The sequence below is a fragment of the Harpegnathos saltator genome, unplaced genomic scaffold, assembly GCF_003227715.2.
Source record: "Harpegnathos saltator strain DR-91 unplaced genomic scaffold, Hsal_v8.6 scaffold810, whole genome shotgun sequence".
NCBI lineage: Eukaryota > Metazoa > Arthropoda > Insecta > Hymenoptera > Formicidae > Harpegnathos > Harpegnathos saltator.
The window spans coordinates 912,709-931,319 of NW_020230661.1; the positions used below are offsets into that span (position 1 = coordinate 912,709).

An 18,611-nucleotide genomic window follows, 5' to 3' on the forward strand; every position below is an offset into this window, starting at 1 on the left:
GTTAAGAATGTAATTAATGATTAAGTTTTCTGTGGAAAATAGTAATTTATCAATCACTTGCCTTCAGAAATATTAATAAAATTTTTATTGCAAATAGGCGATTTTGCTGATAATTTCTTTATCATTGATCCTTGTGATACTGATGAAATTTGTGAAGGTGACTTTATCAAAAATGAATAAATAAGTGCCGTCCACACACCGATATCATTTTCCCATGTTGTTTACATAGGATGCATTCAGTACTACAACCGCTCACTGAGCGCTAAGTGAGCTCTTGCATCTGATTGGTATATACCTTTAGATTTTAAAATATATACCAATCAGATGCAAGAGCTCATTTAACGCTCAGTGAGCGGTTGTAGTACTGAATGCTCCCATAGCATGATATATAAAATCTTTCCTCTGATTGGTCTATTGTAGCTCAAGTCGATACAATAGTCGCTGATTGGAATAGTCGTTGGATTGGAACCAATTCAAGCGACTGTGCTTATAAGCGTTTTGTGATCGAAAATAACTTTTCAGTCGACCATTGCTACGACTCTACGACCGTATTCTATGACTTTACGACTCTATTGTAGACGATCCTAACTTGAACGACAGCGATTACTATCTCTCAAGCGTCGTCTACAATGGCAGTAAGAAGTAAGCATAAGTAGTAAGAAATAAACCAATCACAGTCGATTATGACAAAAATAATCAACTGTGGTTGGTTCATTTCTTACTGTTCACGCTTTCTTCTTACTGCTTACTGCCATTGTAGACGACGCTTTAGAGTTTGCACGCCCTGGCCGTGACCGTCAGTTGCTGGATTCGCCGCGTGGTAAGAGGAGATAGAAGGCGTAGCTTCCGAAAATCGGTCGAAAGTTGTAAACTTTGCCGAGCTTTGGTTTATACGAGGATTGTCCCAAAAGTAATGCACAGTTGGCTCTAACTAAAAAAATATTTATTGAAGAAGATACAAGTGATTACAGGCTTTCAATATAATCTCCTCCTTTATCAATGCACGCTTGCCAGCGGCGCGGAAGTGCTTGAATTCCGTTCAGCGTCCCGTTCTTATTGAGCATCCGAATCTGTCGGGTCATTTCTCTTCGGAGCACTTCCAGCGTCGGAAAACGCACCCCCCGAAGGGGTTCCTTCATCTTGGGAAAGAGATCGAAGTCAGGTGGACTCAGATCAGGACTACAAGCTGGGTGGCGGAGCCGTTCTTTTTGTTCGTGTTGCTTTTTGTTCGGCTGACAAGAAGTGCGGTACCCACCGCGCCGCCACATTTCGTTTGCCTAGCACCTGTGTTAAAATACGATGCACGCTCGTTTTCGAGATTCCTGTCTCCGCCTCGATTTCTCTTACTGTGATTCTCCGAATCTTTGTCGAGCAACGTTGCAATGCGATTGAAGCGTTTGTGTTGTCAACTGTTACAGTAGACGGCCGCCCCGCGCATGGATCGTCTTCGATACTTGTTCAACCTTCACGAAACTGCGTGTGCCACCTCTGTACTGTGCTACGATTCACAGTAAACCTTCCACACGCTTCTTTTAACGCGGCATAAATTTCGGCCACTTTTTTACCACGCACTGTTTCGATGCGAATATACGTACGTTGCTCTGTCGCTGAAATCCGACCCGACGGACTGTTCTCGTTGTCTTTTCGAATTTTTGGCATTTTCCTTTTAAACGAATCCCACTACCATATGATACCAACGTGCTCTTGAGACTTCAATTGGGACAACCCTTGTAGGATCGAGTGAGAAAGGTTTGATGCCGTGCAACGTTCTCACTCTGTCGTAAACTGCCAACCACTGCCAACTTCCGACTTCACGCCCTCGTCTTAAGCCAGCGGCGCACTGTGCTTGTTTTCGTGCTGGATTGCTTGCTGAATGAAAATACTGCGTTCTGATTGGTATTCCAATCCGAAGATGGATTTCCGAAGATGGATGGAAATGCACCAATCAGAACGCAGTATTTTCATCTAGCAAGCAATCCAGCACGAAAACAAACACCGTGTGCCGCTAGCTTAAAGCTGGTCAAATGCTTAGTCTAGTTATATACGTCATTGCTAGTGAATCTTTAAAGCCATTTCTATGTAGCATCGATGATTTTACCACTGCACTCGGTCATCTAAGGACGCGATGGGTAAGTCCATGATCCATCGGCTGGCAGCTTAAATTGCCAGTGTTCGTCAGTCTAGCGAATATGGTTGTGAGCGGTAGCGATGGTTGCTGAATTAACATTGCTTTCCTCAGGCAATTGTCAACAAAAAAGTAATTTTTAATCCTGAAGGACCTGGAAAGCGCGACATAACACACGTGAGTACTCAAGCGTTCTGTCGTTAGCTTCTAACCGTCCGAACTTGAGAATGTTCTCGTCGCAGAACATTCTCGGTAGTCTCTGACCGTCGTGGCGTGTCGCCGTCGTTCCTCGCGTTCCTTCACACCGTTATCGGTTCACGCTGCGTTCAAACACAATTCCGACGCTTCAAATTTCTTGAAATCGTCGGCTACTAATTCAGAAACTACATTGCAGTTAGTTATCGCGCAGTGCGCGCGCAAACGGGCACGTGTTAACGTGCACCAAAGAGTGTTGTATACCTTGACGCCCGTGGCTTTGTACATGCCGAGAATATAGTTTGACGATACATGGATGCGCGTTTATTCAGCCACAACATCAAACATCGCAATTTTTAATACATTCGCGGTCTTATCGATTCGTTAAAGCAATCGAAGAAACTCTCGTCTCGTTTCGGTTTGTGATCGACCGTTGGGTTTCCACCGTCAAAGGAATACCCGTATCATGCACAATTACTATTATCGCCGTGGTTGTTGATAATTCAGTTTGAGGCTAATTAGTACGTTCTGACCTGAGACCAATCCAGATAATTTCCTCAACGTTTAAGTATCGATGAAAGCACACGGGAGATTGTTAACAAATATCACTGAGATTATACAAAACGGAGATTCTCAAGGTCCAACTTTGATATGTTTCAGGTATATAATATTATGGCAACTGCTATTCAAAAGAATGGCATGAAACCTCTAAGCAACCGATCACTAAATCATGTTGAAAGTGTTAATAATTTGGGTAATGCTGTTGAATGTAAAGAGGAAAAGGATGACGGGTTTGAGTGCAAAAAAGAAAAGGATGACATGTTTGAGGGCCAACTTCAGCCTTATGTGGATTCTGTTGAGCAAGAATCTCCTGAGCTTGATATTGTCATTAATAATGTAGTTTGTAGCTTCAGCGTCAGGTGTCATTTAAACCTACGCGAAATAGCTCTTAAAGGATCTAACGTTGAATACAGAAGAGAAAATGGAGTATGTCAATTTTATATATACATATATTATTTTGCAATAATTATACAGATTGTTTTGTTACAAGTAAATGTCTCAAAGAAAGAGAAGTGTGTAATTCAAAGGAATACTTGAAACAAGTTACAAAAATTTTAAATAATATTCAGTGATCAAAAGCAGTAGTAATGTTGAATTTGCTTTTATATCACTTAATTACTAACATTATATTAAACTGCAGGTATTTAATCACATTTAATTGAATAGATAAATTTTGAAATAAAAATCAACCTCTATCTTAAAAAGAAAACGTATCTTATTGCCACTTTTTAAATATGTGATTTTTCAAAATATATGAATCTGAAGTTGAATTGAATATGTGAAGAATATGGATATGAAATTGAATTGCTAATACTTATGATATAGTAGATGCACACACGCAGCATCTAAATTATGCTATGTACAAATTTGCACATTCAGAGTTTATTACTAATTGTAATATGTAGAATATGGATATGAAATTGAATTGCTAATACTTATGATATAGTAGATGCCTACACGCAGCATCTAAATTATGCTATATACAAATTTGCAAATTCAGAGTTCATTACTAATTGTAATATTTTAATTTTAACTTTGAAACAATTTTTTTTATGTTCTATCTAAAATATCATGTTACTATTGTGATAGTTAAATATATTTATTTTTATACTATTATTTATTTTTATACTATTTGGTACCTTATTTTTTTTACTTGTAAGAATATAAGTTCTTGAAAATTTGTAATATGTATGCCTTTTTAATATATACATAATGCACATACATAAATTCCCCTTTGCATATAATATTTTTAGATGATAACTATGAAGTTAAGAAGACCATATACCACAGCATCTATTTGGTCATCTGGTAAGGTAACTTGCACTGGTGCAACCAGCGAAGTTCAAGCAAAAATTGCAGCGCGCAGATTTGCCCGTTCTCTTCAGAAACTTGGATTTCAAGTGAGATTCAATAACTACAGAGTGGTCAATGTGCTTGGCACTTGTTGTATGCCATTTGCTATCAAGATAACATCATTTTCAGTATATCATAAAGAAAACGCAGAGTAAGTACAAAAACATTATTGATTGGTAATTAAATTGTTTTGAGAAAGAGGACATTTCACATGACAAAGAGGTCTACATGATTTACTTAACATGAAGTTTCTTTTAATTTAACAATAAAATTTACTTATATAAATATTACTAAATTTACTTATATTTTATATGATGCATATTAACACATTAGTGATTGTGAAGAAACTTATATTTTGTTAGTCAAACATTGTTGATCCAACAAAGAGATTAAACATAATTCAAGATTAAATTTAATCAACAATTTATTAACAAGTATTAAGATAATTATTAATACAATAGTAGTAACTGTAATATATAATACTATAAATTAATATAAATTTATTAATGTATATAATTATTAGTGTAAACTTCCCAACTGTTGTATAAACATATTTTTCTATACACAGATATGAGCCAGAATTACATCCTGGAGTTACATACAAGCTGAAAGAACCAAAAGCTACATTAAAGATATTTTCTACAGGGAGCGTTACTGTAACTGGTATGTATTCAGCAGATAACATTGTTATATTGTAGAAAATATTGATATTTTTTTATATTATTAAAACATCCAATTCGTTATTATGGATGATAGAAAACTATCTAAAGGATGTAAAATTATGCAAATTTTTTTGTCCATTAGATGTCTGTACAAAAAATCTAAAACAAAAATTACATCTAATACTAACTAAACTAATCTGTAATGTATTATTGAATCAGTAGTCTTTGTTAACATGGAAAAATATCTAGTATATTATGAATCAGATAACCAAATCTGCAAAAGCAGATTTTGCAGACTCTGTTAGCAGTTTGTTAACAGAAATATAACAATCTAATGGTGGAATTTGATGACAGACTAACGGCAGAAACCGAACAGGATTTGTCGCTCCGATATATTTAAATGGAACATATTACAGATATCACATGCTGCTCGCTTTTTGCTATCAATTTGCTGTTGTAGTCTAATAGTGGACTCTACCAACAGATCTTGATCTGTCACCACACTGCTAGCAGACTGTTAACGGTTTGTTTATTGGGAAATTAAATATCAATTTTAAATATATTTACATCATACACAAGATATATATCGTTTCACGATTGTTACGATTGATATCATCGCAAACAATAACGACAAGCGTATAAAAGCAAAATTACTACGTAATTTTTTGTATGTGTGTTGTATCACAGCCCCCAACGTCGCTTCGGTTCAAGCGGCAATTGAATATATTTATCCACTAGTCTACGAATTCCGTAAGGAACGAACAGCGGAAGATGAGCTCGCATTCGCGACAAAAAGACGCAAATTAGACTTGAAAAGAAATGAAGAACAGTTCCTAGAAGAGCCGAATTTCCTGTACGAAAGTGTGGCCTCTGATGAAGATGAGCTCGACGACAGGGCGAGTGGCGATAGTTGGGACTGATCTGTTTTATTTTATCATTTACTGTTAACTGTGAAGCTGTTATATACGTGTGTATGTATACGTACATACATATATATATGTACATATATATATATATATATATGTATGTATATACATTTTGCATATAATGTGCATGTATAGTATATAAATACATACACACACATACACTCGCGCGATATATGTATATATATATATATATATATCGTTCTTTCTATGATAGATACAAACTGCTCTGTGTACAAAAGTGTTATAGCTAAGAGTGAAGTGAAATAGTTCTTTGTCGTAACGCAAGGACAGTGTGAGTGTTGGAGACAATATGTATGTATATACTTGCGTATAGCATACGTAAGTATAATCCTCGTAATACACATCAAATGAACTGACCATCATCATAAAGACGACGTCCTGAATAGTTACTTTACTAGCAATATAAATGATATAAATATAAATATATATCTCTAATGTGTAATACATATCTGCAATGTATTACAAATGTAAATACTAATATATATTTATATTTATATCGATACATACATACATATAAATATAACTCTACTCGCATAGGTAAATCACATAGATGTATTTTGGACATCTATACATAGATCATAAAATTCTATGTATAACACTCTTAATTATAGAGAATTGATTAATTTTTTGGAGTTTATTATACTTTTATTTTTCTTTTCTTCCGACAAACTTTGACGTATTTAAGCAATCATTAGACAAACACTCATACATACATATACATACACATATATATTTATGTTTGTAAATCATATATGTATGTACAAATATCTCTATATGTACATACATATGTTCCAACAAATATTTTGATATAGATTTAGTTAAAACAAGAAAGTATGTGTTGTATGTATGTGCGTCTCGTGAACACACACTTAATTGTGACATGTAATTTAACGTTACATTTATGTTATTGTTTCTCATATATAGTTATAATTAGTTTTGCTTAATTGATATACTGTGCCAAAGATTAATGTTCAAAATTTGAGACAAGGTGATCAAGATGAAACCTGCACAGCTGAAACAATTTGATCCGTAGTAACAATTAGCTTTCTTGGCGTTCTGACAAGTGAAATGTTTACGAAAATATCTTATTTTAGTGTGATCTACATTTTACATAATTTACCGAATATATTCCCCATTGGCCGAAAGGTTATATTTTCTTAGAATGTTACGCATGCCGAATAAAATGTAATTCCACATTGCCAACAGTTCGTTTTCGCTCAAATAACTTTTCTATTCAAGGGAATTACTTTTGCATCTTGTACAGATTTAAGAAATGTTACGTATTTTTATATTTTCAGAGCGTATATCATTGAACATACAGTATCTCATTTACGTTTTGCATAAAACAAATAGACTACGTACCGTTTGGGCGAATACGAATACTGTTTCTCATTCACCGCAAATATAAACGTTACGTCAGATTTTATTTGAAGATGTCTGCGTATGTGAAAGAGATGTAGTCCGATTTGCAGTATTCATGAACTTATAGATCATGTATCACGACGATAATGGGTGCGTTCACGACACTCAACGGTTGAGCAACTGTTGAATAATCAACGTCAACGTTATTGGTCTGAATCTAACAATAAGGACCAATAGTCACTAATCGCTCACTGAGCGGTTTTCTCCGCTGAACGCAATGAATGTTTCTTTTATTCCTGTAAATTTAAGCAAATTTAAGAAAATCCAATTAGTGTTGTGACAATTAATTTTATGATCACGTGAGCGATTATCTATTGTAAGATCTACACAGGAAATGATTACGTCGATGTTACGTAGAGGTGATTTCTAAAATCGCAAGTTTAAACGAAAGAGGAATATATATTGTGTTCATAATGATTCATTTTCGACTTGACACACTGATTGGAACTACATACTCTAGAATCTAAAACAAAGATATGAATAATATGATAAGACACGTTAAAGTGTTTAGTAATCTTTCTTTTTTTTTTTCATATTAGTCATGTTCACACACAGATATTTTGTACGTATTTATTTATTAGATCCAGTATCCTTATAAATGCATTTGGATCATTTCATTTTTCATTACTGTTAATTTCTCGAAAGCCTGAAATATTACAAATATCTTATAACTTTTATTCTGCTCGTCTGTAAAATTAAACATAATCAAGAGAAAATAATATTTTTACACATTAACTCTCTTTGAAATATTAATTGCATAGTATTTCTAAAAGTTATTTAGTTCGTTGTTTCCCCTATCCTCATTTTTTTTGAGCGTGGTATCGAATATCTTGCAAAACATATTGAATTGGAGGTGCAGTGTAAAAAGTTTTCTATGTATTTTACAATTAACTTGCATCTTCGTACGAAATTGGAGTCTCCGTTCTTACGACTTAACTGAGGAAAAGCAATACATTAGTGGTTCATAAAGAATACCCATACAAAATCACTAAGGATTTGCATTGTTCGTTCATTAATAATGTAGAAGGCAGGAGAGATAAAATAATGTACGAATACCACATAAGTATCTTACATTATATACAAGAGAATACACACAATAAGATTTATGGCCGATACTTTACGAATATAATTGAATGAGGATTAATCTGTTCGTGCCATATAACATAATTCGTTCATTAAAATTAGCTGAAAGCAGAGTTTCATAATTTTCATAACGTGTATATATATATATTGTTTTTACACCGAACAATCTTTTACTGTTTAAGGCTAAAGTCACTGCCCTTAGTGTATCCAATTCGAAACTCGTAAGACATGATTCACTAATGAGTATGTGACACAGACTAGCACATTTTGTTTACATCATTGAACATAAATGCTACCTACTCTTTGCGTTATTAAACTGTAAAAGTTGAAGCTTCTTAAGTATATACGAAGCAGAAAAATCGAAGAAGTTGAATAATAAAACGTATTGTCATATATAGATATAATGGCAAAATAAATTCTATCATACATTTAATTTCCGAGGTTATTGTAGGAGCGTTTACTGTTCCCATATTTGCTATATTTAACTTTTATTTTTATATTAACACTTAATAAAGATATGACATATCGGTGTGTGTAGTTTTCTCTGCTCGTAATATTTATTCACCCGCTTCATTCATTCGAGGAGATACTAAACCCCCCCCCCCCATCGTGTTTTCATGAAATCAAAGGTTTTCACAGACATTGCAAATAAATCTTTATTTGCGATGTTTACATTTGTTAACATTTATACGGTTAACACTTATAGAGTGGTTACGCTTTCGGTTTTCTAATCTAGTTTATTTTCTTTTGTGTTCATTTCTAAATTATTGATACATTTCAATGTGTAATACTTTGTTAGGCAACTCATATAAGTTCTACATTTATTATTTTTAGTTCCTTTATAACGTTTTTTGTGTATCTCCTGTGAATTTAACATATATTACAATCTCAACTCTAATCAAAATATCACATGATAAAGCGGACAAATACATGACCTATTAAATTTGTACTTGTGAAATAGCTAATGTTGAACTAAATAAAACTGAAACGTTAGTTTTTAATATTTTTGATAGTGCGTAAGATTTCGTTATGGGTAGATTATACAATATAAAAAACCTGTAGCTTTAAATTAAGTATTATAGGCGTTCATTTTTGTCTGATTGTTGACATAAGTTGAATATCTGTCTCATTTAGAATAATAATTGAAGGACTCCAATGTAATAATATAAATTATTCTTACATGGAAAATAACATATGTATTTGGTTTTTATTTACATTACATTGAATTGATAAATTTTCTTTATATAGAAGGAAGAGTGCAGCTCATTTTATAAATTTTTGTCAAACATATATTAAACACATACAACTATAACAATGATTTTATCAATATACAAAAAAAGATTTCTTCAAAATTGGTATATTTATGTTTGGTGTAATTTACGAAAATAACGTAATAAGATAAATGTATGTGCAAAATCAATATTTATTTAAAAAATTTAATCTCATACATTTGTTTAACAATACTAAAATCGGTTATATATTGGATCTATTTGAATGTAAATAGCACACTCTTCTTCAATCAGCGTCAGAAATTTGTTTATGTTTATTCAATTGTGTGTATAAATGTGTAAACGTATGCATGTACGTATATATACAACATTAAGATGTCAGTCGTGAAATGCGGCAAGAAACTCATTTACTGCGGAAAAATAATATAAGGCCATAGCCATAGTATCCTAAAAGAAAAAAAAATAAATAAAATTGTTATTTAAAGCAAAGTCTCCAGATGCTTATTTTCAAAACTGTAATATCGTATTTCATATTGTAGTGATATGCATGATCAATATCTCGTTAAGTGCATTGAGACTTTGTCGAGTCCTAAAGAATTAAAAGCATCAAGAATTAAAAATATATAAAATAATTAAATACTCAAGATATACCTCTTTCGTGTTTATATCCAAACCCATTTTATTTAATGTATACTTGTACGGTAATATGGCATAATGATTGCTAATGCTCAATAAAGAGTCCAAGTCGCAATCTCCTAAATCATCAATTACTTTTTTCGAAAGATCTTTCAGAAAGTCACCAGTCTTACGAGCACTGAAAGGCTGTTAAAAAAAAGATATCTTTAAATACTGTCTATTTATATTTATATAGGTCGCTTAATAGCTCCTATTGCTTCCTACTTATACATACCTCGTTACTCCATAACGCTTTATAAATATCATTTGCATATATAGTTATAACATGAATCTTTTCTTCATACATATCCGATGGCATCATATGACGCAGCCGTCGGCTCATTTCACGATATCTGTGACAATTCAAATATAAGTAATAAATAAAGCGGGGTTAACTTGAAAATATGAAGTTAGAACACCTTAATAACAATCTGCAAAGTCTCGACAAAAAAGCGCAGCTCTTTGTAACAAACGTTCCATAAATAACCGCTGGCGGTGGCAGTGTCCAAGATGGTATTCGACTGCGACTTTCCAATGTACAAATCTTTGAGGAAACAGAGGATATATAATATATATTGATGGTGATGTATCAACTAGACATAAATATTTTACTTTATATATACTTTGCTATATGTACATACCTCTTCATAAAATGTTAAAGTTTCCGATAATAACAAGACGTTGTAATTGTGCGTATTCAGTCCATTGATGATGAGATTTTTTGAAATTGTTGTAATCACAGGCATAACATCTGCTAAATCCTCTAGTGGATCTTGTTGTAAAAAAGATGATGTGATTCGTTCCTCGAGACCTTGTCTTACGTACTGTAATAAGCACAACTTTTATACTGGTACATTACTTAAATAAGATACCATCTCAAATTTATTCAGCCAAACTAATTTTATCTATTTTAATAATCCTAATCAATGCTCTTATGGAATTTCTACATTCTTATATTATATTATTTCTTACTATACTGATATTATCATAAAATATATATAAAGATCTACATGCATTAAATAGGTCTTTACCAAATTTGTAATTAACTTCCGCAAAGACTTAATAATTTCGCATTTCATAGCTAAATCTGATTCGTAAAATACATTTTGCACGTGTATCAGGATATTCTCTCGCAACTCTGAAAATTATAATATTATACCTTCCATAATTTTTTTCAGTAATATCAATTAGAATGCTTCTTTCAACGAACCAACAGTGGATACGTTAGTCATCCATTGCAACAAATCCAGTAATTTCAACAGATATTCTCCTGAATTAAAATAGAAATATTCAGCAAAGAATAGTTTAATTACAAGTATTCCCTCTTGCATATATCGAGAAAACTCAGCAGTCATGGTAAGTAATTTATCCATTTCTTCATCGGAAAACTTTCCATTTTCCAATATAAATGCTAAAATATTAATATATTAATTTTGCAGTTTACATAATATTATGAAACTGACAGCAATTAAGAAATGAACATATAACGTACCTCTTGTAAGTGTGTTATAAAGATTATATGAGAATCTACTTTGATACTGAAGGTCTGCATATGTAAGAAGATGGTAACCAGCCATGTTTGATAAGAGGGAAATAGCATTACAAGGTAATTCGATACTCTGATGGTATTTTCCTAATTCTTCTATGCTAAAATATGTTGCATGAATATATAGATATATACATACACATATTTGATAACATATTAGTTACATACATACAGAACACATATACACTCATTTCTGACACTATATATGTTAATACTATATAGATAACTAATATTATTCTAATTTTATTCTTTGTTCACCTGCTTATGTCAAAAATTGACTTTGCATCTTTGTCTTTGAAAATACTTGAACCAATGTGAAAATATCCAACAGAGGGTAAGAGCACTTTTTTCTTCTTACTTTTTCTATCCTATATATACATAAATTTTCATGATTTCTATCTCAATAAATTCTCCACAATTACACATGTACATAAAATACTCATGTGCATAAATTCTGTACCTGCATTATGTTCCAATCAAAATGAATTTTATTGCTCTGACGTGATTGTTGGATTTCCGCACGATCTCTAGCATCTTCCAATGACAATCGTATGTTCTCAGGTAATGGTTTCCACACACTTTCTATATTCATCGACTCTATTTTCTCAGGTACCAATTCCGGTTTATATGATTTAAATAAGCTAGGAGTATATTTCAAATTATATTTTTATGCTATTAACCAACTCAATACCTTATTTAATTATACTTACGAAAGTAATGCAGTAATATGTTTAGCAGGTTTAGAATAACTTCTTTGAAGAATTAATAATCTTGAGACATCTCTCCGAGAAACATCCTCTGGTTTTGTTAATACATAGATGAGACGTGCTATATGACGTTCCTAAAATTTGTTTTTATATCACTCTAATATTATTACTGTAATATTGAAATATTCCTTTAAAGCAAATATTTAAAATTATTTTTGGAATGATTAAAGTCTCTTCAAATATCATATTAATAAGAAAGCCAAACTTATATTTTAATATTTTTCAAAATATTCTTGTATTTTAATATAAAAAAATGTGAAGCAAAATATGCATATATATTACCAGTCTTTGTTTCTTAAGCATTGTGTAAAAAAAAACATCGTAGTATATGTTGATTACTTTTCTATCTATTAATTCATAATCCCACAAACCTAAATATTAATATTTTAATATATAAATATATTCTTATACCTTTTATATATATATATATATGTATATATAAGAAACAATATATAAAATACAAATGCTCATATCATTACATAAAACAAGGCAATTTTATATAATAAGATTTATATTACCTATGGTCCATTGTATAACAAGTGTAGAAACAGAAATTGGTATCTCATTTAGGGAAGAAAGACACCAAGTGATTATAGATTTTGCTACTTTCTCAGGTAGCTTGTACTTTGGAATTAAGCACTTTATTAAAGAGATCCATCTAAATGCACCTAATATGCAATTTTTTAAATTCTATTTGTAAAATAAACAAGCACTAAAATTTATCAAAATTTACAATACTAAAATTTCATCATGCACATATGCAATATATTACTAACCTAAATTTTTATGTATAATAGCGTCTACAAGATGATCAAGAACATCATCGTCTAATCCTTTTGTAGTAGCTTCTTCTTGTAATATAGTAAGACATGTGTCAAAATCAGCAAACACATCTTTTGCTGAAAAAAAATCAAAATAAAATTCTTGATATAAACATTGATTATTAATATATACATGGTATATTTGGTACTCTGTAATATATAGGATAGACTCATTTGATACATATTTTTTTTAATAATTTATTCTTCCTAATATGTTTGTGAAATGTTTACAGTTAATCATGAATGCAAAAGATATGTGGCCAGTAATATGATTTTCTTCATTTCAGTCTTCTCGATATTTCATATATTTTCATAGATTAGAAGATTATTGATCTTGTATTTAATCTGCTGGCACTAAGTATCTTTCTCATACTCAATTATTTTTTCACATAAAAATCATGTGACAAAATTATTTTAAGCATAAAAGTTAAAGAGAATGCATGTATAACAGTAAACCAATTATGTATATTATGTTTGTACTTACTTTTAAGATTTTTTAAAAACTTCAAGCAAGCTTGTTTTGTTTCATTTTCTGTCATTTTAATAAACCTGTTAATCAAAATTCGTGATCAGAGGATGTGAGAAGATATTGCATTTGACAAATTGTAACAAGTCATTTAACATAATGAATTAAAATAAATCGAAAACCATCAAAACCTGTAATCAGCATTTTTCCATGATACAACACAAGTTTACACGTTCCACACCGACGAAAAATAACGACTGATTCAAACTAATGACACACGATTGGTTCATGTTGAATCGAACCTCAGTTAGTGAATTGCTAGTGAATTTACAGCTAGTGACTAGAAATAGACCATATAGAACTATAGACTTTAATGGGCCTTCTACAATAACCTATTAGCAGAGAGTGTAGCAGAGAGGAAGCTGAGAGCGGCCAACACGGCGTTTTCGGCGACACCGATTTTTTGCACTGGGAATGGGCGCTATCTACACCCATTTTGAGAGCGGAACTACGATGCTACATCCACTTTTAGGTCTCGACGGTAAAACCTGCATCTGGTGGCTGTCCGTGCTACATCCACTTTCAGGCGGTTTATGTCCGTGCTACAACCATGAAAGCGTACTTGACAAGCACGGTCTCGCGCATTGTTATGCATTTGTAACATGAATTAACATGTTAACATGCACAAAAAAAATAAGAATTGAGATTGCATATGATTAATATCATGAAGATTATATACAATTTATATCGATATATAAATATATGATAATAAGATAATATTTTGTGTGTACCCAAAATTATTTTTCCAAAATATTTCAGCGTTACGTTAGTATTTATTTATACTCCGGCAGGCGTTTTTTAGCGTTGAAAGTGTGCGTGACGTACGTGTGCATAAACGCACTCACACACACACACACACACACACACACACACACACACACACACACACGTGTCATACGCAACAGATAGAATTTCAGGGTATATGTTTAAACATTTTCAATTGCCGTACGTTTCTATGTAAGAATGTAGTCGGCACACACACCCAGAGAAACTGCTCCCGTCTATCCGTCTGAGGTCCCACCTTACGCTCGACTTGTTTTGACGAGCCAAGCGAAAGAGAGAAACAGAGGGAATATGTTCGTTCCATCTCGTTCTGATTCGCAACGTTGCCGAGATTGTGCTTCCCGACACACGGCCGAAACTGACGTTACATTCTCGGCGTGAATCCAACGAGATGATCAATAGCAATCGATTTCGACTAAACTCTTTATTTTAGACTTTATTTTGGTGCAACAAACAGGCCTGTATCACTAGCCGTTTAGGAGATATCGAAGGTTAAAGTTTTCCCACCTTTCTCCGTTGATATCTCCGCTTCTACTGAGAGTAGAGAGTCGTCATTTACGGGAAAATGTAGGGTTTTGAGAAGACTTTATTTTGGTGCCAGAAACAGGCCTGTATCTCTAGCCAATGAGGAGATATCGAAGGTTAAAGTTTTCCCAACTTTATCCGTTGATATCACCGCTTCTACTGGGAGTAGAGAGTCGTCAATGTAGTCGAAAATGTAGGGTCCTGAGAGGACTTTAATTTCGTGACAGAAACAGACCTGTTTAGGAGATATCGACGGTTAAAGTTTTCCAACATTTCTCCGTTGATATCTCCGTTTCTACTGGGAGTAGAGAATCGCTACTTACGGCAAAATGTAGGGTTTTGAGAGGACGTTAATTTGGTGCCAGAACCAGGCATGTATCTCTAACCGTTTAGGAGATATCGAAGATTAAAGTTTTCCAACCTTTCTCCGTCGATATCCAGCCTTCATCCGTCGATATCTCCGCTTCTACTGGGAGTAGAGGGTCGTCCATGTAGTCCAAAATGTAGAGTTTTGAAAGGGCTTTAATTTGGTACCTGTCCGAAGCCTGTATCTCTAACCGTTTAGGAGATATCGAAGGTTAAAGTTTTCCAACCTTTCTCCGTCGATATCTCCGCTGCTACTGGGAGTAGAGAGTCGTCCATGTAGTCCAAAATGTAGGGTTTTGAAAGGGCTTTAATTTGGTACCAGTCCAAAGCCTGTATGTCTAACCGTTTAGGAGATATCGAAGGTTAAATTTTTCCAACCTTTCTCCGTCGATATCCAGGCTTCATCCGTCGATATCTCCGCTTCTACTGGGAATAGAGGGTCGTTCATGTAGTCCAAAATGTAGGGTTTTGAAAAAGCTTTAATTTGGTACCTCTCCGAAGCCTGTATCTCTAACCGTTTAGGAGATATCGAAGGTTAAAGTTTTCCAACCTTTCTTCGTCGATATCTCCGCTTCTACTGGGAGTAGAGAGTCGTCCATGTAGTCCAAAATGTAGGGTTTTGAAAGGGCTTTAATTTGGTACCAGTCTGAAGCCTGTATCTCTAACCGTTTAGGAGATATCGAAGGTTAAAGTTTTCCAACCTTTCTCCGTCGATATCCAGCCTTCATCCGTCGATATCTCCGCTTCTACTGGGAGTAGAGGGTCGTCCATGTAGTCCAAAATGTAGGGTTATGAAAGAGCTTTAATTTGGTACCTGTCCGAAGCCTCTATCTCTAAAAGTTTAGGAGATATCGAAGGTTAAAGTTTTCCAACATTTCTCCGTCGATATCTCCGCTTCTACTGGGAGTAGAGAGTCGTCCATGTAGTCCAAAATGTAGGGTTTTGAAAGGGCTTTAATTTGGTACCAGTCCGAAGCCTGTATCTCTAACCGTTTAGGAGATATCGAAGGTTAAAGTTTTGCAACCTTTCTCCGTCGATATCCAGCCTTCATCCGTCGATATCTCCGCTTCTACTGGGAGTAGAGGGTCGTCCATGTAGTCCAAAATGTAGGGTTTTGAAAGGGCTTTAATTTGGTACCTGTCCGAAGCCTGTATCTCTAACCGTTTAGGAGATACAGAAGGTTAAAGTTTTCCAACATTTCTCCGTCGATATCTCCGCTTCTACTGGGAGTAGAGAGTCGTACATGTAGTCCAAAATGTAGGGTTTTGAAAGGGCTTTAATTTGGTACCAGTCCGAAGCCTGTATCTCTAACCGTTTAGGAGATATCGAAGGTTAAAGTTTTCCAACCTTTCTCCGTCGATATCCAGCCTTCATCTGTCGATATCTCCGCTTCTACTGGGAGTAGAGGGTCGTCCATGTAGTCCAAAATGTAGGGTTTTGAAAGGGCTTTAATTTGGTACCTGTCCGAAGCCTGTATCTTTAACCGTTTAGGAGATATCGAAGGTTAAAGATTTCCAACCTTTCTCCGTCGATATCTCCGCTTCTACTGGGAGTGGAGAGACGTCCATGTAGTCCAAAATGTAGGGTTTTGAAAGGGCTTTAATTTGGTACCAGTCCGAGGCCTGTATCTCTAACTGTTTAGGAGATATCGAAGGTTAAAGTTTTCCAACCTTTCTCCGTCGATATCCAGCCTTCATCCGTCAATATCTCCGCTTCTACTGGGAGTAGAGGGTCGTCCATGTAGTCCAAAATGTAGGATTTTGAAAGGGCTTTAATTTGGTACCTGTCCGAAGCCTGTATCTCTAACCGTTTAGGAGATATCGAAGGTTAAAGTTTTCCAACCTTTCTCCGTCGATATCCAGCCTTCATCCGTCGATATCTCCGCTTCTACTGGGAGTAGAGGGTCGTCCATGTAGTCCAAAATGTAGGGTTTTGAAAGGGCTTTAATTTGGTACCTGTCCGAAGCCTGTATCTTTAACCGTTTAGGAGATATCGAAGGTTAAAGATTTCTAACCTTTCTCCGTCGATATCTCCGCTTCTACTGGGAGTGGAGAGTCGTCCATGTAGTCCAAAATGTAGGGTTTTGAAAGGGCTTTAATTTGGTACCAGTCCAAAGCCTGTATGTCTAACCGTTTAGGAGATATCGAAGGTTAAATTTTTCCAACCTTTCTCCGTCGATATCCAGCCTTCATCCGTCGATATCTCCGCTTCTACTGGGAGTAGAGGGTCGTCCATGTAGTCCAAAATGTAGAGTTTTGAAAGGGCTTTAATTTGGTACCTGTCCGAAGCCTGTATCTCTAACCGTTTAGGAGATATCGAAGGTTAAAGTTTTCCAACCTTTCTCCGTCGATATCTCCGCTTCTATTGGGAGTAGAGGGTCGTCCATGTAGTCCAAAATGTAGGGTTTTGAAAGGGCTTTAATTTGGTACCTGTCCGAAGCCTGTATCTCTAACCGTTTAGGAGATATCGAAGGTTAAAGTTTTCTAACCTTTCTCCGTCGATATCCAGCCTTCATCCGTCGATATCTCCGCTTCTATTGGGAGTAGAGGGTCGTCATTGTAGTCCAAAATGTAGGGTTTTGAAAGGGCTTTAATTTGGTACCTGTCCGAAGCCTGTATCTCTAACCGTTTAGGAGATATCGAAGGTTAAAGTTTTCCAACCTTTCTCCGTCGATATCTCCGCTTCTACTGGGAGTAAAGAGTCGTACATGTAGTCCAAAATGTAGGGTTTTGAAAGGGCTTTAATTTGGTACCTGTCCGAAGCCTGTATCTCTAACCGTTTAGGAGATATCGAAGGTTAAAGTTTTCTAACCTTTCTCCGTCGATATCCAGCCTTCATTCGTCGATATCTCCGCTTCTATTGGGAGTAGAGGGTCGTCCATGTAGTCCAAAATGTAGGGTTTTGAAAGGGCTTTAATTTGGTACCTGTCCGAAGCCTGTATCTCTAACCGTTTAGGAGATATCGAAGGTTAAAGTTTTCTAACCTTTCTCCGTCGATATCCAGCCTTCATCCGTCGATATCTCCG

The 18,611-nt window shown here is 34.5% G+C and overlaps 2 protein-coding genes and 1 long non-coding RNA gene across 4 annotated transcripts; 2 read left to right on the plus strand and 1 right to left on the minus strand.

The window, feature by feature from the left end:
- Positions 1-2,111: 2,111 nt before the first annotated feature.
- Positions 2,112-5,889, plus strand: Trf2 (TATA box binding protein-related factor 2). The gene is made up of 5 exons (XM_011155269.3): positions 2,112-2,302; positions 2,981-3,307; positions 4,135-4,385; positions 4,803-4,897; positions 5,584-5,889. Exons 2-5 carry the CDS (start codon positions 2,993-2,995, stop codon positions 5,814-5,816), a joined length of 894 nt encoding a protein of 297 aa, XP_011153571.1. The 5' UTR covers positions 2,112-2,302; positions 2,981-2,992; the 3' UTR covers positions 5,817-5,889.
- A 2,997-nt stretch (positions 5,890-8,886) lies between these two features.
- On the minus strand, positions 8,887-14,242 carry LOC105191696 (centromere protein I). Its single transcript, XM_025306916.1, has 16 exons — positions 14,044-14,242; positions 13,871-13,935; positions 13,342-13,464; positions 13,084-13,233; positions 12,848-12,936; positions 12,509-12,639; positions 12,259-12,439; positions 12,057-12,166; positions 11,745-11,899; positions 11,463-11,663; positions 11,284-11,390; positions 10,894-11,076; positions 10,672-10,796; positions 10,488-10,605; positions 10,229-10,399; positions 8,887-10,024 (listed from the first exon to the last, which is right to left on the minus strand). Exons 2-16 carry the CDS (start codon positions 13,923-13,925, stop codon positions 9,956-9,958), a joined length of 1,968 nt encoding a protein of 655 aa, XP_025162701.1. The 5' UTR covers positions 13,926-13,935; positions 14,044-14,242; the 3' UTR covers positions 8,887-9,955.
- Positions 10,660-14,488, plus strand: LOC105191695 (uncharacterized). 2 transcript variants are annotated; one of them, XR_003114220.1, is made up of 4 exons: positions 10,660-10,833; positions 11,431-11,608; positions 11,692-11,858; positions 14,252-14,488. It is a non-coding gene; the product is annotated as an uncharacterized LOC105191695 (long non-coding RNA). The 2 variants fall into 2 exon arrangements; XR_003114219.1 differs by lacking the exon at positions 10,660-10,833 and adding an exon at positions 10,994-11,102.
- Positions 14,489-18,611: the final 4,123 nt, after the last annotated feature.

Coding starts and splice junctions, on each gene's coding strand:
- Trf2 (XM_011155269.3), top strand. CDS start 2,993: ATGGCAACTGCTATTCAAAAGAATGGCATGAAACCTCTAAGCAACCGA. Junction 3,308..4,134: donor AATACAGAAGAGAAAATGGA/GTATGTCAATTT, acceptor TAATATTTTTAG/ATGATAACTATGAAGTTAAG. Junction 4,898..5,583: donor AGGGAGCGTTACTGTAACTG/GTATGTATTCAG, acceptor GTTGTATCACAG/CCCCCAACGTCGCTTCGGTT.
- LOC105191696 (XM_025306916.1), bottom strand. CDS start 13,925: ATGACAGAAAATGAAACAAAACAAGCTTGCTTGAAGTTTTTAAAAAAT. Junction 11,077..11,283: donor GGAAGTTAATTACAAATTTG/GTAAAGACCTAT, acceptor TGCTTATTACAG/TACGTAAGACAAGGTCTCGA. Junction 10,025..10,228: donor TGGATATAAACACGAAAGAG/GTATATCTTGAG, acceptor TTTTTCTTTTAG/GATACTATGGCTATGGCCTT.